At 37.3% G+C, this 18,778-nt stretch overlaps 1 protein-coding gene across 4 annotated transcripts in view; it reads left to right on the top strand.

The window, feature by feature from the left end:
* Positions 1-18,778, top strand: part of BCAR3 (breast cancer anti-estrogen resistance 3) — an 85,035-nt gene that overhangs the window by 32,651 nt on the left and 33,606 nt on the right. For all 4 annotated transcript variants that reach the window (XM_017834984.1, XM_017834983.1, XM_017834985.1 and 1 more), the window contains 2 exons: positions 2,932-3,259; positions 16,522-16,561. In XM_017834984.1, coding sequence (XP_017690473.1) covers positions 2,932-3,259; positions 16,522-16,561 — 368 coding nt within the window. The remainder of the gene's footprint in view (positions 1-2,931; positions 3,260-16,521; positions 16,562-18,778) is intronic.

The raw sequence follows: 18,778 nt of genomic DNA, 5'->3' as shown, positions 1-18,778 counted from the left end.
TGGAGGTTTTTGTTTGATTAGGGTTTTTTTGGTTTTTTGGAGAGGTTTTGCAGGGAGGATAATTAGAAATATTATCAGAGTTTCTGCACACATAATTGTGGCTAAGTGTCTTGCAAGTTCTTGAATGTAGGTATTTTTGTACTAACTTTGGAATTCTACCTTGATTCCTTAAAACAAAACTCCGATGTGCCTTTGAGGATTGGGTACTGAATTTGTAAGTCAAGTGGTGGTACTGAGAGTACTTCTTAAAAGAAGCAATGATTAGGACAACTCTGGGAGTCTGGTTTTCATTCTTAAGGGCTTCTTAGGAATGGAGGTTAAATGGAAAATACAGTACAGCAGAGGTCATTGTTTATTTTTTGAAAACTCTCAGACTGTTGGATTGGAAACTTACTGGATTGCCATAACAATTACCTTGTGATTTGGTTAGTAGAGGGAATTCTCAGCTTTCTTTGTGGATCCTCAAACATGAAGTAGTCAACAATTTAATGTCATAGTAAGCATAATCTGGACTCATCTGGTATCAACTATTAAACTAAAGCTTTGGTTGGTTATTTATAACTATTTAGATTTGATACCCACTTGCTTGTAATGTCACATGTTCCATTTCAGCATAGCAGTGGGAACTTTGCAGGACAGGCTAAGGAAAATCTCACTGGATAACCTGCGCTGAAATAGTTGGAATTCAGAGGTTTGGAGGTTGGTTTTTTATAAACCAATAAGAAAATACAATAAGTAAGTACAGAATCTCAGCAGCCCCTGAAAGGTGAACAACAACATGTTTGTGCAATATAAGCAAGCTAGCTTCCAGTTTTTCAGACTCCATAAACGGTGTTTGACAAAAAGCTGAGTTTTCAAACAGTCGTATGAATTCTAAGAAGCCTTTCTTCCCCCGCGTTGGAGGTAATTTTTATCATTCTGTTCTAATAACAAAGCTGAATTTACAAGAAACAAGCTCTGTCAGTTTGCTTTAGCTATAGGAGGTTGTAGCTTTGTGGTAAGCATTTGCATTTTAGATCTTCCTATCTGTGGACCAGTTGTTTTGTTTATAACAATTGTAATGCAAAGCTGACTTTATAGCAAGTATTGTGACAATAACTATGTGATGTTTTTAATACTAGGCAGCAGAAACTGTGTCTTTCAACCACATAATAAATGGAGAGATGATTAATATTTCATATTAAGGGCAATGTGCTAACTTATGGCAGAATTTTTGTCAGTGTGTTTTGTTTTCCTTAGGATTTTGAATTCTGTTTGGATCCACATAACTAAAAATGTCAGTTCTTACTAATGCCTCAACTCTTTTCTGTTCTTTTCAACAAGAAACCTGACCCAAGTCAAAGAGATTCTCCCTAGGCAGAAGTGCTATTTCCAGAGACTTTTCTACTATAGTACATAGTACCTGTGCTTTGACAGAGGCTTGGCAAATTGAAGAGTGAAAAAAAAAAAAAAGAAATCAAGATGTTATTTATCATCTATAATCACTGAGTATTTATTGTAGGGTCTTCAATAAGGGAGAAGTAGGTAGGGATTTGTGGTTGAAGTCTGAAAACCTTATCCAGCCTGTGAATCTTTGCAGTGCAGCTGACAGGAAAAAGCAGAATTTTTTCATAATTTGAGATGAACTTTAGTGTTACTGTAAAACTAAGCCAGTTATGATAACCTCTGAGTAGAAGTAACAGTAGCTTCAGAGCAGAAACACTTTAATAGTAGCTGTGATATTGAGGCTGGAGAAGGGAGCAGGACGATAGAGGCACCTCTGTTTTCCTTGCAACCCCTGTGCATTCCCCAAAACAGGAGGAATTCTAGTGCAGCTGTAAGCAGCTGACTTCCAGGCCGCTGGGCCTTCAGGGTGCTAGTCTTATTTTTCCTCATGAAACTTGACCAACACCAGAACAGATTCCCTCTGTCCATAACTGTTATTTCCAAAAGTACTTCAGGTTTCTGATTTCATATCAATCTCTGCTGCTTCTGTGGCATTTCCAGTTTTTGTGGGAAGCACCTTGTTGACTAGCACCTAGATTAAATAATGTAGAACTGGTTGCCCTTTGGATCTGGTGGCATGTTCAATAGAGTGGCTTGTGCAGGCTAATATAACTGGATAGGATAAGGCAGCCTGTCTTCTGTAATACAACACTATAAACTGAGCACAAGGCAGCATTTTTTGAGGAACAGAACAGCAATCTGTTAATGTGCCTGAAGTGTTTGTTTCACAAAGCTTTTTGCTCACGATAACAGAAAAACCTGTACTGTAGGGCAGACTGTAATTGATTGTACAAGAGACTGACAGCTCTGTGAATCTGTAATGTCAACAACGATTTGAGCCAGCAGGCTGGACATGCTGAAGAAGAGAATTCCAGTAATCTGCTCCTGCCCTTATCTCTTGAGCAGAGCCGTTTAGTTTACAGCCTGTTAGAAATGTGTGACCAGTTATCTGCTAGATTTATTACTTGAGCAAGACTTCTCAGCAACACTTTTTCCTCACAGTGTGCCAGCTACTGGGTTTAGAAACATATTCTTCCAAACCAAGCTGTAGTGTCCTTTATTTTTAACAAAACCTTCTTAAAACTTTGATTTTTGTCAGTGATTCAAAGTTGATGTCTGCATCTTCAGAGGATGTGAAGGAGCAAAAAAGAGGAACTCTGTGAATAAAAATGGAGAATTGTTCGTGGCCTGCTCTTGTGTGGGTGTCCAGACTGGTGGGGTTTTGTTGTGACTTTTCACGTGTGTGAAAGTTATATATGGGTGTGCTTGGTGTGCGGTTGGGAGCGATGTGACTGAATACAGGCTACGTCTTGAGGTATCTGACTCCCTCAAAGCCAAGCAGAAGTTCAGTTTCAGATACCTTTGCTAGTTGTGCTATTTAACTTTGTTAAAGGGAGGGGTTTGATGATTGATACATTAGAAGAAATCTTGGTTTTGTTTTTCCAGAACCAAAAATGATAGCTGCAGGAAAATTTTCAAGTCTTCCCAGAAATGGCCCAATGAACCGCCAGTTCTCATTAGCTTCTTCCATGGACCTTTTGACCACTAAACCTTCACCAACTGAGCATCGCTCAAACTCCTTTCAAGGCATCTCTATCCATGGCACTCTCCCCAGGAAGAAGAAGGGGACAATTCCCACTAGGTCTTGTGATATGTTTAGCCACGTGGGAACATTGCCTTACACCAGAACACACCGGCAGCCACCACCTTTTGTACAGGATGTTATAGAAGAGTATCCTCCAGAAAATGAGAAGAGCAGCAAACTCAATGGCAGGTATGTTGTAAAACCTTAATTTACATATGTTAGTTGCATAGGAATTCTTATGTATTCTTCTACACCTCTAAATGTCCAGTTATAGGTACAGCTGTTTATTCTTGTGTTCTAAGTTGAACTAGTACTCAATGTAGGTCTTGATGGAAGACCTAAGTAATTTTTAAGGACTAGGTCTTGCCTCTGAATGTTTAAAAGGTATAATATTGTGTGTGCTGTTCCCATACAGGAAATTTTTACAGTCTAGAAGTCATTGAATTGCTTTGATATGACGCTTTGCATTGTTCTAACTGAGCAGTTTTAAGCAAGAAGTCATAACTGTTCAAACTTGGGTTTGGTTTGTATTCAGTGCTTATGTGACTGGAGGGCAGAGGAAAGAGAGAGTGGTGTTCCAGCTGCCTCTGTCCTAGAGCTACATGTGAACTGTTTTGCATGAAGACTCAGTGGAACCCAGTGTACACTGAGCTAATGGCAAATTATCCCTGCTTATTATTCCTGCCTGACTTCATGGTTATCATATCCATGACTCTCGAGAAAGACCTATAATCTTATAGCTGCCGTTTCTTTTGGGAATCTGTCATCATCACTGACATTTCATTGCTTACAAAAAGTAATTAATTTTGTAAATGTCATTTTTTTTGTTTGATATTGATGTCTATAAAATGGGAAAAAATTTCCAGCTAACACAAGAAAAATTCAGTGTAATGCAATGAATCAGTTAAAGGCACAAAGATGAGAGAATGTTTGGTTGTTTGGCTGATGGTGTTAAAGCCTGAGAAAAGGTATCCAAATTACAAGTTCTGAATTAGGATTTATAGTCTTGCTGTATCTATCACTATACAATTTTTTTGTTTTCAAGTCTTGTGAGGGAAGGACAGTTCTAACTAGATAAAGTTGTGTGTGTAGATTGGTTTTCTTTTCATTTTTTGCTTGTGGTATATGGGATCAAGCTTTCTTCTCACTTGAAAATAAGTCTGTTCTCTATACCCCATTCATTTTAAGAGAAGAAAGGACCCAAGTATGTTTAGTGTTCCTCTGCCACTGATCTCTGAGATGTACCTGTGTACATGAACTGGCTTTTTAACATCATTTGCTTCTCTGATTTACATAATTTTAGAGTATGCAAGCAACCTGGGGTGCTGCCATGAAAAGAATGTGGTGAAATACAATGTTTTATCTTATGTCTTCCTTCTCAAGAGTGATCACTAAAGATGATTTGCAAGATGTTTTCTTTTATTGAGAGGCCAAAGCCAACTGGTAACTTGTCTTATGAATATGATAACCTTGTCTTATGAAGAACACTTTGGCACAATCAGTAAGAGTAAGAACAGAATGCTTGAGAGGAAAATGTTGGGAAGGTCTGCCTGATCAGAATTAAAACATAATGCTTTTGAAGTAAGAAGAGATTCAGAGGATGTTGTTAGTACAGCCTGGGAATAGAATTTGTGTCTCTTGAGTCATAGCAGCGAGTGCTGTTCACGTTTGGTCTTTCAGTTACTTTGCTAAAGCACACATCAAATGCTATGGTAAAAACTTTTAACAATTGCTTGCTTTAATTTTTACAATGGATCTTTATACATTCTGCTCCATGACCTGGCTGCCCAGCTGTATTAGAGCAGAAGACACTTCCAGCTTGACCATCAGCAAATGTATCACTTCTTGAGTCTTCTTGCAATGACACTGCACTTTTCGTTAGTGTACTTTAAAAGAAAACTGAGAGAGAAACTGTTTTCCTGTGGTACACATTTGGTTGTATGTGCTAAGGTATATCTTCTAATGCTTACACTCACATTGACATTATTTGGGCCTCATAGTATGGGGGAGTCTATGCTACCTTATCAGAGTTTTTTAAAAAAAGCCCTGTAATATTTTTATTTCAGTGTAGGAACTTGTGAAATAGTGTAATATTACATGGATATTCTCATTCAGGATTATATCAGTCTTTCATTGCTATAATGCTGTTTACAAAAATTAGAACTGTGAATGCACATTTTCATGAAACCTTTTCATGATGCATTGTTCAACCCAAGTGCTGTGTTTGATGCCAGTGGGCCAGAACTAATAGTCATTAGGATTACAGTGTTCATGTACACATGGATCTGATTATTTTGAACTGTGGCTCAGGCATGACATTGGTTGATTAAATTTGTTTTAAAAAACATAACTGTGATAATATTTTCAATAATTCAAAATGAGTAATACTCTCTTTAATATATAAATACATTAAACATAATTTTGTGAAGCAAAAAATAAGCCTAAGTAAGAAGAATAGGAAAATAATAATGAACTCTGCCATTCCCTAATGGAATTCTTCTGATTTTGAAATTCTTCCAAAAACTTGGAGAAATTCTATTGCCAATTTTCAATGCAGTAAGGTTGTGTTCTCTTTTTGGTTTGGGAATGTACACCTCTGCTAGTTAGTTAGTTCAAGGGGAAAAAAGTTTTCTTTCTTGAGAAAGAAAGACTGGCTGAACTCTCAGTTTTAGAGTCTCTTAGAAATAATTAAATGGCCAAAATCAGAAGCAGCTGAGCTCTTGAGTTAGTTTTATGAGCTAAAATAAGAATTAAAATAAAAACTTTCAAGAAGTTCTTCATTTACAAAAGAGAATTCTCATTTTAGCTTGTAAAACTAAAGCTACTTCAGTGTAATGTTCTTTATTATCTGATGTTGATAATTAAACCCAAATAAAGCGTAATTGTAATTTCCCTTTGACACGTGGTCCATGGGTTATCTTTATTTATTTAGCTTTGCCTTATATTGTGGTACCTTTATTTAAAAGAAAATTGTTCAAATTTACATCTGTCACTAGAACCTGTAGGGTTTTTTTTTCCCCTGTGTCTTATGACTGCCATTGGGAAACCCAGAATTTCCACTGCACTTGGATGACTATAGTTCTTCATGACTGACATTGCAGTTTAACTGACTTGTGGCATTTTCATGCTTTTTCATTAGTGCAGCCAAATATCCCTCAAATAAATAAGACATAAAAGCAATGCAGAACTATCACTATCACAGGAAGTTTGAGTGTACTGATGAAGGCAGCTGTCAAAGGCCAGTTTGACATTCTGAACCATATCAGTTGGATGTCAACAGTATCCCTGTAGTCTTGGGTTAACGTAGAAGTTCTCTCACTTGATCTGGTACTGGTCTGATATGAACATACTTAAATGTTACCTCATTGTAGAGATGCGAGGAATTTCTGAGGGGTTGTTAAGAAAATGGAATAAAGCAGAGACTTTTGCATATATCCCAAAGCAAAGTAGATTCTGTGCTCTCTGTTTCATGAGGCAGTGTGATTGCAAGAGCTAGCAGAACAAGTAAATGCTTCTTGGATGATCTGACAGCTATGGTATTCTCTGTTCCTAAACTTCCTAATAAAACAATCTAAAGAACAATTTCATAAAAACTAAGTCTAGTTCCAAAAGACATGCAAGGCTTATGTTTTGTTTGAATTCAATAGGGCTGCACATGTACTATCCATTATAGAATCATAGAATTGTTAAGGTTGGAAAAGACCTTTAAGATCATCAAGTCCAACTGTCAACTCAGCACCACCACCATGTTCAGCATTAAACCATGTCCTCGGGTGCCATATCCAAAGGTTTTTTGAACACTTTCAGGGATGCCTGACTGCTAAAAGTATGTTTATGAGAAATTTAGCATTTGAAGGAAAGAAAGATTAGTTAATTTGGTCCTTGCCCTGTAGAATGGAGCTTTGGATATTTTGGGAGAAACTGTGTGGTTACACATTTGCATTAAATCACTATCTTCCCTCTGCTGAGCCTTCCCCTAGGAAGTGTTGAAGCACACCATCTGCCAGAAATGATCACTTCAAGTTCTCATGCTAATTAAAGCCTTAAAACGAAGTTGACATTAATTTACACTGGCTGTTTCATGTTATACAGGAGGTTTGTGAATATTCCTCATTTAATTCCTGTTTACTAACTGTCTTTCCCATAGCCATTTCATCTGCTTGTACTTGCAAAGACATATTTTTTATTCAAATTCCATTCTTTGTCTGTACAGACATTTGAAAAATGGAGTCACTGATAAGCAGTAGTGTTGTATTGTTCAAACTGGCTTGGAATCAAACTTTGTGCATTTCTTTAAATAATGTATAATGCCCTGAGTGCTTTGTTTTATCACTATTTATGAGAGGTTCTGACCTAGCAGCTGGTCAGAATTAGATTTTTTCCCCCTGTTTTTAGAGCTTTACTTTTAACTGTGTATGAATTTGAAGTGTGGAGTTCTAGCTACAGAGCTATAATTTTAATCTTTTCTTCTGTCTTGATTTTCTCTTTTCAAGCCCAGCAAATTCCTGGCTATGCTGTAAGTCCTGATTGTGATTGTAGTTACAACACTACTTCTGTGTTTGTATTGATGTGGCCACAAACTACCCGTTTTTGTAGGTAAATGAGGCATAACAGCTTTTTTTTACTCTAACAAGGTCTCAAGCATGAACTGTTCATATTCAGCTTTTTTTTTTTACATGGTTCAAGGATGTTAAAAAAGAAAAAATCAATCTGGTGGATATGGGGAGGGGTGGAGGAAAAGGTTTTGGTTAGCTTGATTCTTTCATTGAGGAAAGGGGCAGACCAGTAACTCTGACATCTTCAAATGCTTGTTGAACCCTGTTGCAAAAGATCAAAATGTGACATATCACCTGTAAACTGAAGTGTATTTTATAGACTGACCCTGAGTATCTACATACAGATGCAAAGAACACAAATTCTGTCTGTTCTGAAAGAATGTCCAACTGCATATTTAACTAGACTTCAGACTCTTACTTTGAGTACTGGTCAACAGACTTTTTTCCTCTTGTTTTCCTATGTCAGTTTTTTTCCCCATTCTTTCAGATAAAGTGCTATCATCTGGCATTGGACTTTGTATTGCTGTAGCAGAGAGTTATTCTGTATGTAGAGTAGATTAGTTTATTTAGTCATTTAGGATGTTCTGTACTCTTCAAAATTTCTGATCTTCAAGGCTCTACATGTTTGGCTGGGTGATACTTGTGTACTTGTCTCATATAACTGTCCAGGAAAAAATACAAATACGTTCAATTTTAACCTTGACTGGTAGCACTGACATTAATAGGGTAACTTCATCAGCATAAAGCTAAGCAGGCTTACTGTCCTCTGCAGGACCTTGTCCTTGGAGGGCAGTACATTTGGAATTTAGCAAGGTTTGGAATAAATTTGGAATCTATTATTGAAATATAAAGCTATTAAGGACTGAATTCTGGGTTCTTGAAACTTTTCCTTTTCTCTTAGCGATATTACCACAATAGATGAGGCCTTCTGAAGTCCTTGAATTGAGAGTTGATTTATAAGGGAGAAGAGTTGGCAAGGCAGTACTTGGTGAGAAGCACACTGTTCAGGGATTTGCTTTTTCCTTGTCAGAATTTGCAGCCTGTTTTATCTCCAGATGCTGCAAATTCTGGTTTTCTTTGGGTTTTGAGAATGGGGTGGATCAGGTATTTAGACAGCATTTATTTTGTTCTAACTAGTGATTTCAAAGATGTTATTTGTTGGATAATTTTAATTTGAATGTGTTACTTTCTTATATTAATTCTTTGTGTACACTTACAGCAAATGGTTAGGTGCACTTTGAAAATCAAATTAAAAATAATTTTTTATCAAGATTTTAATATATCAAGGTAAGTAAGTATTTTATATGTTTCCTGTGTGGAGAAAAGTAAACAATACTGTTTGGTTTATAGAATGCAAGGTAGTCTTTCAGGTATGAAAATATTTGCAAGATTAACAGGAAGAAGATGAATACCTTTGGCTCCCTCTAAATTTCAGGGTAAGGTGGGGAGGAAATTTTTAGAAAACCACAGAATTTTTAAGTAAAAGTAGTTATGGTTTTGCTCTAATGCCTGAATCTACCTCTTAGTGTGTGTTGATTTCAGAAAATCCTGAACCAAACTGTGTGTTTGTGGTTGTGTTTCTTTAACAGGAGTAAGACAAGTGTGTTGAATTTGGGGATACTGAATATCTTGTTGACTTCTTCCGTGCACAGCTAAGTGGATTTTTAAAAGGAAGAGTTGCTTAGATGTTGCCAATCCTTCATGCTTTTTGTCACAGGTGCACCTGTAGATCTGACCTCTGCTGTCCTAGAGGTGGAGCAGAGGACATCTACTGAAGCGGTAGATGTTTGGGGTAGAAGGGATACTGTGTTGTATAAGTAGAGAATAGCTGATGTTATCTGCTTACATTCAGTACCAGATTCTCTTATCCTTTAACTCTGGGGTTTATTTCTGTTTTGACTTGTCTGCCTTTTCTTTTTGGCCCTTCTGTCCATTGTTGGGTTCAGATTCTTCTGTTGTGAAGTTCTACTTCACCCTTTTGTTCCCATTTGATGCTGACATTCTCTGTCTTTGCTTAGTGGACATAGACCTGCAGAACAGAAGCTGCACTTCTTGATTTTTATGGGGATTTTTTAAAACTGGCTACAGGTGACGATTATTGGAAACCTGCCTATGCGGGATTTTGGGAGAGGGAAATGAGAGAAACAGGACAAAATGTCTCAAAAAGAGAGACCATCTCTCCAGTTTTGAAGATGAATTAAACTACAGTCCTTTAGCTTCTCAGCAGAGGAACTGAAGCACTGTATGGGATGGGCACAGTTGTATCATTGTTTGAAATTAATTGTGGGATCAGGACCTTTCTGTTAATGAATGACTTACCAGGGAAACTTGAGTCCAAATTCCTCAAAAGCCCCAGTCAAAACTAGATGTTATTTTTCAAAAACTTCCTAAAAACTTCTGTCTTTTCAGGCTATTTCCTCTTTGAGCAGAGGACACTCTATGTAGTGGAAATTTTCTTGAATTACTACTTCCATCATACCCAGAGTTTGTCTCCTAGCTCTGCTGTTTCCTGGTCTCTTTTTTAAAGATTATGAAGCACCCTATTCACTTGTACCAGGTGTGCTATATTGCTTCCTCAGGTTGCCTCTTTTCCACATGTGACCATTTATTTTCATTTTTGCTCCTTTTATCCTTTAAATAATAGTTAAACGTTACATAGGGGAATATATTCCTAATGCTTACTTGCAATATCTAATGCAGAGAGACATCTGATGGAATGAGCTTTTTAAACTGAGGTAAGGGAATAGACAGTGAGGGCAATTCTTCCTCCCTCCATCATCTTCTTCAGTACTAAAGCAAAGGATTAACATTCCTGTGCTTCAGTCCAAATACACATTCCTGAAAGACATCAGCCAGGTGAAAAAAACCATACTTTGTGAATAAACTGTACCTACACTTAGATGAATTTCAGATGAATTGATGGAGACTGTGATTCTACAGAACGTTTGTCAGTGTATTCATTTCACAAGGTTACATTGATTTTGAACACTTAAAATTTTGTGGAACTGGATTTTGAATAACTGCACAGCAAGTAAAGCACTGACTATAAAGAGTTGCCAGCTGAAGGTATAGTCAACAGGCAACAGCACAAATATAAACAAGTTTGTAGAAACAGTGACTGTTTTGGATAAGCAATAGTCTTGCTGCCCAACCACAACTTTCACAGCATGGGTCTTGGGATAGAAGATTTAAGAAGGGCTTTGAAGGACAGAGTAATCCTAAATGTTAAGGAAAATGGAGGAAAAAGAATGCAGGTGCCTAGTCTGAGCTTTTGAACAAATTGTAGAGACCAGTATTGTATGTGGCGCAGAAACACAAATTCTTTCAGAAGAAGGTAGAAGAAATGGTGTACATTTTTCAGCTTCATTAGGTAAAATGGAGCAGGTTGGAGGGATGCAGACTGAAGTGGTTAGAGTAAATGACCGGGGCATTCTGAACAGATAGGAGTAAATTGAGATTTCATTTAATTCAAGGAAAAATACGTTGTATCTTTTCTTGAGGTTTAATTACTGAAGAGTCCCTACTGTTCTTGTGTGAACTGCAGGTCATTACACAGTTAGTCATAGCAGTTTGCACTTGTTTCCACTGGTGTTTGAATGAGTCATGTCCATGGTGCTGTGCAGCTGTAGAAGGAAGGGTGGAATGCCCTTAGGAATGTAGTAGGAGCGTGTGTGTGGAGCAGAAGCTGCTGGGGGATAAAATCACTGGGTCTTTTACTCTGGTTTACAGTACAAATAACATCAGTCTGCACTGCATATACTTAAACACACCATGTCCAGCATGCTCAAACTTGCACCTTCATACTTAAGTAGCAGTGTATTTCAAAAATCTACACAGATGGAGAGATTTCAAAGACACAAATTGAAGAAGGCATTTGATCCCATCTGGTCATTTTATAGCAGTTGTGTCTGTGTTAGCAGCCATGCGACAGCTTGGTACATTTTCGGTTTCTCAGGCTCCCCTTGAGCCTCTATTGTCTTTACTCATATTTGGCATTGGCACCATTGGCATTGGAACTGTTGAGTAGTTCTCGTGATCACTCTTTCCATGTGGTAGAAAGGAGATGCTTTTGAAAATGTCTCCAGCAAAGGTCACTTTAAACAAGCGAACATATTTTCATACATCAGGTACTGGCAGTGTGTCCTGATGTTTTTCCCACAAGTACATTTATAAAAGTGTGAAGTAGCACAAAGCTGCTTCAGGGCCATTCAGCAGTTTTCACCGCTGTAAGAATATCTATGCGGGGAGTTGAGTGATAGTGAGGATTTGGGCATCTCTGATGATACTGTTGTATCTGTGCTTAAACTTCATTAAAGTTATCACCTAATAGCTTTAGCTAATTTATAATTGTAGCTAACATGTCTATGAAGATGCCACAGGCCTGGAAGAAGCTGGTGCTTAATATGGCTTAGTCTGTGAAGGTCTGCGTTTTGCAGGATTCTTTACAGCAACAACGATGTGAGGGGGTAATATCCAGTGTTAGGAGAAAGGTGGAGGTTTTTGTAAAATCAGCAGCTAAAGATTACAGATATCTGCTTAAAGGTTCTTTATTGAAGCAATGCTGTAGAGAACTATTGGCCAAACGTGAAAGTCTGAAAAATAGACTGTCTCAGTTCCTGAGGTTCTGGATATTCTCCTGCACCCACTGAACTGAATAATTTATTTTGGGGTTGAACTCCGGGATTTGGCTTTTCAGTACAGCATTGGTTATCAGTACATGAGAATTTTATAAAATATTTTAGAATAGTGACTAGTTACCTGGATGTTAAAGTTTTCTCTACCAAATTTCACGATTTGTTGCTCATTCAAAATCCATGCAAGATTTGAAGTTGGCAGTGTGGCGGTATTTACTTTGTCATACTGGAAATATGATTCCAGTTGCTTACAGTGATTTTTTTTTTCCTTTTAGCCAGTGACTGTTGATGCTGACAACTTCAAAAGGCCTTTTTTTTAATCTTTTAGTTCTTCCTACACATTTGACTGTCATTTAGAAGTGTTGGGAAATGGAAGAACAGCATCCAATACATGCAAATTCCATTCCCTTTTCTCATCTCAGTCAGCTTTAGCTGTATCTTGAAGGAGTTTACATACAGCGATAATCCCTGTTTTCTGAGAAGTTACATTGGTTCTCACAGTGATCAAAGGTATCAGTACTTGCTCATAGGCAGTCAATTCCAACCAGTATGACACCAAGCTCTTCATTGTTGCAAAAAAAATGTTGCTCTGGGAAGAAGGAGGAGAAGAGGGAAGCAAAAGCACAACTCCACTTTTTCTGTTGTCTTGTCTTCATCTTTTTTTGAGGTTGCTGAAGCTCGACTCTTGACTTGCAAGCTCTGTATATTTTTTTGGCAGTGTAAACAAGAAACCCATATGTGAAAAAAAAAAAGTGCATAATTCTAATAAGAGTCTTGACGCTGGACGGAAAAAAAATTGAGATGATTTTCAAGGATTACTAGAGAGAGATTAAAGGGTTGTATGACTGCAAGATGAGCCGGCAGAGAAAAAGGTGATGTCAGATGTCAGTCTCTAGAGAGACTGTTTCTGGCTAGGAAAAGCTCAGAATCATGAAGGTTCAGACAGTGATGACTGCTTTCTTTTAGTGATCAGTTACTATTGGAGGAGTATTTATACTGCTAGAGTTTCCACACAGACTTGTACATGTGAAAGAGAGTGAAGAGAGGATTTACACTACTCAGGAGAATGACTTAATTACATGTATCAAGTCAGGTGCTTTTTTTCTTCTTTTTTATTACTATGAGCAGTAAAGTGCTGGAAAGGGATTTTGTTTTGTCATGAAATGAGGTTATAGTCTGGCAGCAATATGAATACCCAAAGTAGATGTGGTAGTGTGTTTACATCCCTTAAATTTCTTTCTGTGACATAATGAGTATGACAAAAGCATGAAGCCAATACTGTGTGTCCTACTGCATACTTACCCAACACCTTGGCTTGAGGTGTTCTGAAAACTTCTCTATTCCAGGTGACAGACATCTTTCTGTATTAAATATGCTTTTTTTTCCTGAATGGAAGTAGGTCTTATCTGATTATTACGCATCCAAAATGTGAAATAAAATCCAATCCATGAACCCACAGTTTACACAGTACTGGTTGACTTCTGTGGAGATTCTAATACGTGAATGTTGTGGGTAAACAGGTGCAAATGAATACAGCTGTAAAGTCAAGCATACTATGAAGATAAACATTAGCATTACTTGAAAGGTAATAAAATCTGATGAAAGATGGAGAACATATTATTATTGAATCAAACCTTCAGTTGAATTGATTTTGAGAGGTGGTAGAAACAGTATCTGTCATCAGATCTGCTAGTTGTCTGAAAATATTTTTTTTTTCTGCAGATAGTTTAATACAAGAAGGGCGAATGTGGGTTCACCATTTTTTATTAAGATTCCTTGAGAGAGAAAATGGAAAAGAGGTGCTTTATATTTTTTTTAAAGTTCATGACGTTCCTTCACGGGGAGCATATGACATAAAGAAGCACATCATCACTGCTAACAGAGAGCTGAGATTCAGGAGTTAGTTTTATTTTGTTGGATTCTAGTTATTCGAGCTAACTGCTTAACCTGGTTTTTTGCATATAATGTATGATGGTATTGTGGTGGCATCTAATGAAAGGAAAATGCAGTAGTTAATTTTTACCCTTAGTTGCTGCACATCAGTTAAAGTTACCATCCCTCGAAAATAACTTCAAAAAATTAGCACAAAATGAAAGCTTAGACAGCAAGGGCAGATGGGGAGAGAGAGGGGTAGATCTGCTTGGAGACAGGTATCTGAGGTGAACATCTTTCTATATGGCCTGTACTTGTGATGAATTGCAGGGTTTCATACATTTTGTTGTTGGCCAGCTTACCAGATAAAATATTATAGTACTTGTGAAAATACTTGTTACACCATCCATTTCCTAAAGCCAAAAATTTTCAAAGCACTTCTGTTGTGTGGATACTGAAGGAAATGTAGGTCACTTCTTTCCCCACTCTCTTCTGGATTTCCTGCTTTATATAGCAGTAAATAAACTGTTTGGTCTTAAAGCTTTTCTACCTCTCATTTTGCTTTGGCTTGATCTGTCCTAAGGATCATTTGCCTGGTACCAGGTGGTGGGAACAGTGGAGTCTCTAGCAAATCTAGTCTGCAGCAGTGGAGGTTGTAAATGCAGCCCATAACAAAATGTGCTCGCTGACAAAGTGAGCAGGTTTGTTCTTTTAGAGTGTGTTGTACATGCAGTGCTGGTAGACCCTTTGTCCTGAAAGATTCCACAGGCAAGTGAAGAACTAAACTGCAAAGTTTTTCAAAAGCACTTGGTACTGGCACAGCTTCCCACGGATCATTTGAATGTGAGAAGAATTCAGCCGTGCTTAATGACTTTGTCAAACTGATTAAGAATGGGATTTTTTTTTCCAGTCAAATTGCAAAGTGTTGAGAATGAAAATGTCTCTTCTGTTTAGGAACTTCCTTTTGTTTTTCCTCTGCGCTTCACCCCTGTTTTCTCTGGTATACTTGTACACATTTTACATTCATACAGTTACCAAATCGCCCCTTCTTTGTATATTGCATAGGAAAAAGTTTTAAATGGTCCAACTTCTATTTCCATTGCATTTTCCAACTTTTTTTTTTAACTAAGCTGAGAATGAAACTTGATCCTTGATAAATATTGGGATAATGTGAAACAGTAACATATGAGACAGCCTGAACAGCCGAGTACCATCATTTTATGGCCAGGGCTAAGAGGTGGGAAGGCTCAGCTTTGCCTCTGTATAGGTGTTCTGTATTAACAGCTGTTAGGGAACCAGGCTGAAAACTGAGTAAAAAATAATAATAACATAGTTTCAGATCATGTGCAATTACATTCAAAACAACACAGGGAATTTAGAGACTGTTCTCTGGATTAATTCATTCCAGTGTAACCCAATTTCTACATTTCTGAAGCTGCTTATTAGGTTTCCAGTGTTAACATCATTGTAACAACTTGCACCAAGCAGGGTTCTGGTTCTAAATGTATAGGGTATGTGTTGTCCATGTGGCAAACTTGGTTGCTTTAACAAGTGCCTGATCCCTCCGTAAGTTTGCGTGTTTTTCTTTGTGCCTGTTGTATATTTGTATTTAAGGCCAACATCAAATATGTCATCCCAGGTTTTGTAGCAAACATCCAGTCATGTACTGCAAACTCTGACCTGCTAGTTCTCAAACAAATATACAGAGTGCTTTGAAATAGAAATAAACATATATTTTGCGTAAATAGTTGTAACTGATCGCAAAGCTCTTCATTTAGGCTTCTGTGCCCTTTGCCATCTGCCTGTATAGAAAACCTGTGATGAGAGCTTTTCTTTTTCAATTAGGGCAGTGGCTTTCAAATGATTGTAATGCCGAATTGGTGATAACTTTGAGAACTTTGTATATATAAAAAGTGAATGTGTTACTTTCTATTTTCTGTTAGCAGTGCCCTCTCACTGCTATCAGCAGCAGTAGCTTAAATGGGAAAACAAACAAGCAAAGAAATACATTCAGAATTCATTGAGGGAGCTCTCTTAAATTTATTTCAGATAATTTAGGTGGCATGTGTTTCAGCCATCTGTTGAAATTGCAAGATTGTTTTTTATTTGCTTAAAATGGTATAATTAACTTTATTCCCCAAATTAATTACTATTAGCTCTACTACCTGTTCTTCTAGAAGAAATGGATGATTTATATATTTGTTAAAAGATAGATAGCATAAACCATGTAGCTCTAACACACATCTTTTAATGAAGATTTTAATGTGACCTAGTAGGTCTGTAGCTCATATGAATGCATCTCCAGTATGAAGTTATATTTGGACTCACCATTTTTTTTTGTTTGTTTTTCTGTCCTGTCTTCCTCTCTCCTTGCCCTATTTTCTTACAGAGATCAGAATATTCTGGATCCTACTTTGGAATATGTTAAGGTAAGGTACAATTTCTTACTCTCAAAATATTTTATTTGGTGTATATACTCAGTACTGCCAGAGCATTTCCAGTCGTTTGTAGTTAACTAGTGCAGCTGTCTGTCTTTTGCTACAGAGATACTGATTATACATGTCACACTGTTTCCTTAGTGCTTCAATGAAATACTTGTGGGAATTGTGCTTTGGGGGTAGGTTGTATTTTTATATTGGGGCTTCTTTACAGTTATGTGGTGACTACCTAAATTTTTGCTTTTGTTAACAGATTAAAAGAATCTGCATGTGTTGCTTATGGATTTCTGGGGAAGTAAAGGAACATATCTGAAAGTAGCATAAAAATGTCAGATTCAGGTTTATGGTTTTAGCAGTGCAATTACTAACATTATGGTTAAAAATTCACTTCCGGTTCAAAAAGTAACTGGAATCCTGGAAAAATTGTGAGTTCTGTTTTGCTTTTATACAAGATCAGAGTGTGTACTTTGTTAGAGTAAATAAAAAATACTCTGGAGCATTCATAAATTTTATTCAAAAATCAACCCTGGATTTGCAATATAGAAACTTTGGAAGAAGCCTTAGGGTTGTGATTCTGTACTGGCAATCTCTTGTAATGCTGTAACTTCTGCTGAATTAGCACCTTTCAACATGTTTAAGTGAATATTGTTTCTCAGAACCTTGCAAGAATCTGGCTTATACATCATGTCTCTCAACAACGAGCTTCTCTAATTGTTGAACTTTGTTCCCTGTCTTTTAGAAGTTTTCTGAGAAGTGTCAGATAAACACAGGTTATCCTTAACATAGGATATTTCTGTAGCTATTCATGCAAGTCTGAATTTCTCAGACACCCGAATTTCTGCTACAGGTTAGAGTTCGGGAGAGGAAGAGACTGAGGAGATCCAGTCTGGGTTTTGCAGCTGGAATTCCCTCTGTGGATGTTCATAGTTGAGGGAAATGGAGATGTGCCCAATCTTAGGGTTCAGATTGATTGAAGAAGAAAGCTAGGAGAATGTGTTGATAGGGGATTGTCACAGGAAAGTGATGAGAATTAATTCATCTGAAAGTGTGTCAGGGTCATCTGCTGTACTTTCTGCTTAGGGTTGGGATGGATGTGGGAAGTAGGGTTTCAAAGAAGAGGAGGGGAAGAGCAGAACACAAAGGTCCATGAAAAAGTGACTGCTGGAGGACTCTCAGAACAGCTGCTGGATTTCTGCTCTAAACAGTTAGCTCACTGTTGTGAGGTCCCTGGCCTCAATCCCAGCCTAAAGTTGGGATATGGGAAAGTAGCAGAGACACAGAAGGCCAAAAGCCTTCTCAAGAGTGCTGTAGAAGAGGGGATGCCAGAGGCAACAGTGTGGTGGACATGTTAATTGCTCTATTTAATTTACTATGTATCTTGCACGATGCTGTACAGAGTATGTTGTTACGGTTTTAATAATATGACCAAGTAGAAGGCAGAGGTATCATGTGCCAATTCATCAATATGTGTGTCTTGTCTTGTTGCAGCAAGTTCTATATTATAAATGTGGTTTCTGATCTTTTCAACTTTTCTAGTAGAAGCTTGTCTTGGACTCTTGTCAATAGCAGTGGTGCTAAGCTTAGTTATTAAAACTTTGATGTTGAGGAAGAAAGCCGGAGGAAAAGAGACATATGAGGGAGAACATAAGGGTTGCTATCCTCTTCTCTCCTTCCTTTTTCAGTTTTTCTTGTCTATATCTGTATCTTCAGTGAACTGTGAGTTTGGACCCTAGTTCAATGATATTATAACAGGAATTCTAGACAAGAAATCTCAAACTACAACTTGGAAAAATATGCAGAAATTGTTTTCTAATAAATATAACTCCCCCAAACACTTTTTTGTCTTTCAAAGTCTGGGATACTAACAAAACTGATTCCAGAAATGCGCTCTTATACAGAAAATGATCATAATTAAAGGAAGACTCTCATCAATAATTTGTTATCAGTTAACTCTAACTGTAAAAGATGTGCCTGAATTCATACTAACAGGATCTTGGACTCCCTTTGTTGGCTCAAGTTTCAGCAAGTATGTGTTCATTGTCTTCTGTAACTTACCTTATGTTAACTATTATATTAATGTTTATAAATTTTCCAGATCCTTGAATAAATTACAATGGCAGTGTTAAGTCAGGTATAAACTGCAGAACACTAACCTACTCATGCTGAAAAAATAGATTTCTGTAGCATCTCACAATGTTTATACCACCG

This window comes from Lepidothrix coronata, unplaced genomic scaffold, assembly GCF_001604755.1.
Source record: "Lepidothrix coronata isolate B3197 unplaced genomic scaffold, Lepidothrix_coronata-1.0 Scaffold247, whole genome shotgun sequence".
Classification (NCBI taxonomy): Eukaryota; Metazoa; Chordata; class Aves; order Passeriformes; family Pipridae; genus Lepidothrix; species Lepidothrix coronata.
This window is presented reverse-complemented; position numbering and strand designations above follow the sequence as displayed.